The following is a 6,265-nucleotide window of genomic DNA, read 5'->3' as shown; positions in this document are numbered from 1 at the left end:
CTGCCCTCAGCAGCCATTCAACCAAACAGGCGTCAACTTGGCGGAAGCCACGCATCACTGAGCACAACAGTACCGTGCGTGCCGTGCCCCCTGGCTAATCCCCAATACCCGCAGCAGCAGCAGAAGCAGCAGCAGCAGCAAAAGCAGAAGCAGCTTCCTGCATCCCCAAGCCTCACCTCGGTCGGGGTCATCCTGCTGAGAGAAGCGACAGCATCCCCCCACACCTGCCGCCCCGCCAGCCAGCTCGCGCGTACGTTGAAGCGCGGCGCTGGGCCGCCCCCGCCATTGCCGCCGCTGCTCTGCGCTCCTTCGAGCGCTTCAATATCGCCCATACCCTGGTCGGGCCCCAGGAGCGCGGCTGCAGCCGCCGCTGCTGTGGCCCCGTCCGCCCCCTCGCCTTCCGTTCGGCCCTCCGCCCCCACTTCGCCCGCCTGAATCGACGATGGCGGCAGAAAAAAGTGCAAGGAATAGAGGCTGGGCTCTGAAAGCTTGATCTCATTGGAGCCGGCGCCGCCGTCCTCGCCGCCGCCGGAGCCGCCAAAGCCCCGCCCGCCGCGCGAAAACCGCCCGCGTCCGCGCCCGTTCGACCAGCCACGGCCGCCGAAACCTTGGCCCCTGCCGCGGCGGTCGCCGCCGCCGCTGTCATACTGCTGCGGCGGTGCAGACAATGGCTGCTGCTGCTGCTGCTGCTGCTGCTGCTGCTGCTGCTGCTGCTGCTGCTGCTGCTGCTGCTGAGTAACTGCACTAGTAATGCTGGCGTAGCTGGGACCGGCCGACACGGATGGGGCCTCCCGCCGTTGTCCGGGCGGCCCGCCCACTGCAAGCATGGGGTGATGTGTTTGAGTGGTTATGCAGCATGGTGCCCGATGGTGGTTGGGGTGCATGATTGGGGTGTGCACAGAATCGACTGGACGCTCAGGCGCAAGGGCGCTCTGGTGAATGTCGAGATATGGACCAGCGGGCCTGAGGCGAAACTGCGCAAGCAGACTCGGGATGGCGATATGACTAAGGCTGGTGACTAAGGCTAAGATGCTGCGAGAGACAGCCACCCTCATCCAACCGCGGGCCCCGAATCGCCCGACCAATGGCCGACACCGCTGCCCTTAAACATCTCTTTGCATGACACCCACCGCTGCCCACAACCCAGCTACCTAGACGTTTAACTCACCCTCCTGACTGTCAGCCGCCCAGTCCATTGCGGCGGGCCCCCGGCCCTCCACCAGCAAGCTGCGCACTGACAACGGCACCTGCGCGCCCGTTCCAGCACTGCCCTCGACGCCGCCGTCAGTGGCCGTCATAGCCCCAAACGGCGGAGGGGTCAAAAATGCAGGGGGCGGCCCCTTGCGGGGCCGGCCTGCCTCTGCCGCGTCGCCGCCGCCCGGCGGCGCCGCCGCAGGCGTCCGCGCCGCGCGCTTGGCTGCTGGTTCATCGTCCCCCTCAATGGGCCCCTCAACCCCAAAGATGGTGGCCGCAGCAGGGCCGCCCACGCCGGTGCGGGCTGCGACGCCGCCCGGCACTGCGGTGACCTCTGTGGTGGCTGTGGCTGCTGGCTCTGGCCGCGGGCGACGGTTGTGACGCTGTCCGACCAACCTGCCAGCGGCTGCGAAGGGTGGGATCGATTGTGGGTTGCGTGTTTGTGAGTGACTTCAACCATCAACAGTGATTGAGTTAGTGGCGCTCCTACGGCCGCCCACCTACAGTGCACACGGGGGACCCATCCACGATGCGCGCGGCCGTGCGCCCACCTGCCGCCGCCGCCGCCTCCCTCTCGCTGCCTGCCAGCCAGGACGCCTTGCAGCCGACACGGCCCCACAGCACCAGGCGGCCCACCGACGGCGCCCCCAGCAGTCGCGCCATCTGCGGTGGCCGCCGCGGTTGGAAATTGGAAGGATTTTGCTGGCACGCACCCCATCAAATTCAAGACGCCGCAGCAGCAGAGGGGGCTCGCACACCACAGCATCAGAAGGTAAATCGGCAGGGAATATGGTTGCTACGAGATCTGGCATCTGATGAGACTAGCACATGCACTGCAGCGAATCAATCGACCCATCCCCCCCCCGCCTCTTGGGGGGTGTGGGACCTCCCTTCCCACACACAGACCTGTCCCAGTATGTCCCCTGCTCCAGGGTCCAGGGGCAGCTCCTCCACCTCAAGGCTGATTTGATCACGGTGGCGAGGGGACATAATCAGGTGTGCGAGCTGGGAGTGGGTGGACCTGGCGGCTGCTCTCCGTGCAGCCTTGACATACAGCATCGAAGCGCGGCACATCACGCACCCGTTGGCCTGCCAAGCGCCCCAGCAAAACATGCGTCATCACGCTCATCGAGCAGCCACGAAACGCTGTTGCCAAGTCTGGGGGGCTTGCTAGGTAGCACCTTGCGCACTCGCACCTCCTTACCCCCTGCACGCCTTCCATCTGCTGCTCGACCCAAGGCACACCCCAGCCTGTGCGCGTACCGAAGGGCGTGCGCACCATGGATCTGCGGGAATCTTAACGGCCACGGGGTTTGGGTCCCACACCTCTGTCTCCACGGTGTACTGCTCAGAGGGCGGGAAATAGGCCGCCAGCCGCTGCACGCACAGGCCGCCCTCCACCAGGACCAGGCCTGCGGCCGGGGCCGGTCGGGGTGCGAAGGCGTGCACAACCAATCAAGCGTTGGCCGGGCCGCGTGGGCCCGTGAAGGGTGGGCGATGGATGCACGGGGAGGCGGGAGGAGGCCCAGCTGGAGTGATGAGGTCCTCCCAAGGATTGGATTCGCCTCAATCCTTTGGCCACCTACAGCCTTTGGTCCCCCAGAGCGAATGGGGTGCTACTACCAAAGGCTGTAGGCAGCCAAAGGAATTCCTGAGCAAAGGAAAAGTCGCAGCGTCGGTGCAGCCAACCCCTCATGAGATGAAGGAATTATGATGGCCGGTCCGTTGAACAAGATAATGCCTTCTACCCACGAAACAAACACACAACCACACAAGACCAACCCCCACATGAGTGTACACAAAATTAACACCCGGTCGTCAAACGCACCCGCCTCCAGCAGTGCGTCGTCGCTGCCCTCCGCCTCCTCGGCCCTCCGCTTTATCAGCTCCCCCAGCATCAAGTGGGGGTCCCCCGCGGCCGCCTGGCAGTGCGTCCTGAACCACCGCCCCACCAGCTTGGCGTGCGTCAGCAGGGTCACGGGCAGCGTCGCGCGCGCGGCCTCTGGGGTCGAGGAGGACGCGGGCTGGGACTGCTGACTCAGCAGGGTGAAGGTCCTGAGCTCGAGGTCCTTGTGCAGTCCCTGGGTGGGCGGTGGGTGCACACAGCGTGGCTGCTCTGGGTTTGGAGACGGCAGCAGCTGGGGCACTGTGTGTCAATGGAGGGATCAGTGGTTGAGCATCTCACGGTGCGGGTGCGGCGTGTGGATGACGTGTCCAGCAACGTTGCAGAATGCTCGTGATCATGGGCGCTGCAAGCAGCTGCAGGGTTCAACTGTAGCTGTGCGCTGCGGAGCCACGCAAGCAGCGAGGGCGAGTCAGCCCGGTGTATAATATCATGGCTGAAAAGCAGAAACCAAACCATCCGCGGGGCACGATCTTTCAAGGGCCCGTGCCCGTCCCTGTGACCTGGTCGCTGAGGGCCAGCGCCACGGTCCCCCACAGGCTGGGGGCAGGCTCCAGGTCCACCATGCGCGACCGCCAGAGCGCGGTGCGCGACAGCAGCTCCGCGGCAACTGTGGCGGCCGCGGCCTTGGCCTCGCCGTACGAGGCGCCCTCCCCTTGAACCTCCTGTCGCGTTGCCCCGGGTGGGTCATTGGGGTGGTCCCATGCAGAGCGGCGTGGTGCGTTGTGGTGGGGTGTGAATTGGTGGGGTGTTCGAAGGGCCATGTGCTGGTTCAGAAACTGCGCGACGGGGGCTGCAGGGTTGGTGAAGGGGTGGGGCCGGTGGCGGGTGCGCCTGGTGTGACGCGAGAGGCGAGTCGAATTGCGCGCACGACTGCGGTTTGGAAGCCCCTTGGCACCAACAGCCTTGGAACACCATTTCCTGGGGTAAACCGGCGCGGGATGCCGGACGCAGCGCCTGCCGGCGGCGTCTGGCGAAGCCGCGACTCGCGACAACTGATGCATCGCTGACGAGGCGCGCGGCGGCGCGATCAGATCACAGCAGCACGAGCCCTCCCGCCAGCGCAGGGTCATATGCATGCATCCCCCCAACCCCTCTGCCTCGCAGCTCACCAGGTCCTCTATCCTCTCCCCGGTGTCTTCATCCAGTGTCCCCGGGACCTTCAGGTTGCATATGAATCCGGGCGTCTCGGGGATCAGGGGGTCGTCGGGGCAGGCCACGCGCACGACCTCAAACTCGGGGGCCTCCGCCTTGGCGCGTTTGCACCACGTGTGGATCTGGCGGACAGGGTTGGGGTGCGGCTGCAGCGGCGGGGCGCCGTCGGCGCCGGGCTCGTCCATGATGCAGCTCCGAGGATAGATCTAGTTTGGGGGTGTGAAGACGTTGTCAGTCATTTCTGTTTGCTGCTCATGGCAATCTTTCTTATTGAACCAAATTTGTCCACCGTCATGTCGCGGAGTCGCGGCGGTGACGAACCAAGTGCGGGGCAACGAACAGCCCAGAAGGAATTCGGTGGCGACACTTGATTATCATAATCGAATTATCTATGCATACAACGGGATGGGGGTCAAGTCGATGGGTAGCCGCCTTGCACGTTTGTACATGCTGCGCCAGCTGATGCAGGCTCGACCAGAACGCGCGCACGCAAGAGGGAGGGAGCGAGGGAGGGAGGGAGCGAAGGAGAGGACATAGGCAACACGCTGACGCCTAGCGCAGTTGAAAGCTACACTGCCAGTGGTGTTGCATTGGTGAGCTGTACCCTGCCCCGACAAAGGAAAGGTCATGTGACGCCTAACCTTGGCCGCTACACGGGCATGGGCTGCATGACTTTTGAGGATCCTTCCGGGAGGGAGGGCCGGCTTGCTGGGTGCAAAGCCGCCGAGGCCACGTCCACCCCGCCGCACCCAAGCAAGGTATTGTACCGTAGTGAGCGGCGCAGGGGCTGGTGGGTCCCCTTGTGATTACGTTGCCGCATTATGTACGCCTGCACTTCCTCCCCAGCATTTCCGGGCCCTGTTCAGCGGGTCTGCGAGCCTGGATGTGCTGCGATGAAGCCACCACAGCCATGTGTCTTCAGCAGTGGTGACCACGTCACCATAGACGCCCCACAGTCTTAACCGACCCTTGTCACTGCATACATGCTACCAACAAATTTAATCTATTTCAGCGCTCAGGTGATTTTGTGATATGAGTTCCGGTGGAACGGGTACGGGCAGGGATACCCCACTCGCTTTGTGCACTCTGCTGCTTGCCGCACACTTGCTCCTTTGATCCAAGGTGAGACGGTGACGGCCGACTACGACTCCAAGGTAATGAGGTATACTTTTATTTCAGGTACGAGAAAAACACGTACTAACCGGTGCCCGGGCCCGGAGAGCCCCATTCTTTTCATGATTTGCGTTCATCTTTCTGGCACATCGGGTCGGAGCTCGGGGGTCGGAAATAAACGTGACACGGGGCGATATGTTATGGAATTTTTGCATAGATACATTACCATGTATCATGGGGTGTCAAGCCCGATAACACATTGTGAATGCATGGACGGCGTTTGACACCTGCTGCGAGCACAGTTTGAGTTGTTTCTTCAGGCAAGACAGCTCGCTACATCTGTTGTGCGCGGTGTTCACGGTTGCGACCACTCTAGACGCCCTGGCACGGCAATCGACCCACCCTCGTCACTGCATGCTTGCTGCGACGAAGTTCATCTAGACGTCTTACTGGCTCTATTTGAAGGCTGCATACATCTTTGGCGCTGTAGATATGGCGTCGCCGGGGCACTCGTCCGGCCCTTCGTCCACGAGCAGCCAGCCATCACGGCAGGTCACAGGGACCAAGCGATGCGTGGATGCACTTACGTTGCAACCTGTATTAACCAAGGTGTGCGCAGTGGGCCAGAGCGCAGCACAAGCACACGTGCTGTGGACGTACTGACGCAGGAGCCTACGCACTTCAGCCAGGCAGCAACGTGCTCGATCTGCTTCGACGAACATGTAAACCACAGCACGCCCTCAAACAGCCGCGGCTGCTGCCGTTACACCAGGCATTATGGTTGAAGGGGGTCACCTTGCACGCCGCGTGACCCGCCCGATGATGCCGCCACTGCCCGCCCCACACCCCGCCCAACATGCGGCCTGCCCTCGACCCTGCGCCCCCGCCCCGCCCCCCCCC

The 6,265-nt window shown here is 63.3% G+C and overlaps 1 protein-coding gene across 1 annotated transcript; it reads right to left on the bottom strand.

Moving 5' to 3' along the window:
• Positions 1 to 1,680: 1,680 nt before the first annotated feature.
• MNEG_2275 (hypothetical protein) lies at positions 1,681 to 4,437 on the bottom strand (the record flags this gene model as incomplete). Its single annotated transcript, XM_014049252.1, has 6 exons — positions 1,681 to 1,857; positions 2,101 to 2,155; positions 2,474 to 2,606; positions 3,023 to 3,275; positions 3,601 to 3,762; positions 4,210 to 4,437. 6 exons carry the CDS (start codon positions 4,435 to 4,437, stop codon positions 1,681 to 1,683), a joined length of 1,008 nt encoding a protein of 335 aa, XP_013904706.1.
• Positions 4,438 to 6,265: the final 1,828 nt, after the last annotated feature.

This window comes from Monoraphidium neglectum (assembly GCF_000611645.1).
Source record: "Monoraphidium neglectum strain SAG 48.87 unplaced genomic scaffold scaffold00251, whole genome shotgun sequence".
In the NCBI taxonomy this organism is placed as follows: domain Eukaryota; kingdom Viridiplantae; phylum Chlorophyta; class Chlorophyceae; order Sphaeropleales; family Selenastraceae; genus Monoraphidium; species Monoraphidium neglectum.
Note: the sequence above shows the minus strand (reverse complement) of the source record. Positions and strands in the feature narration are given on the sequence as shown.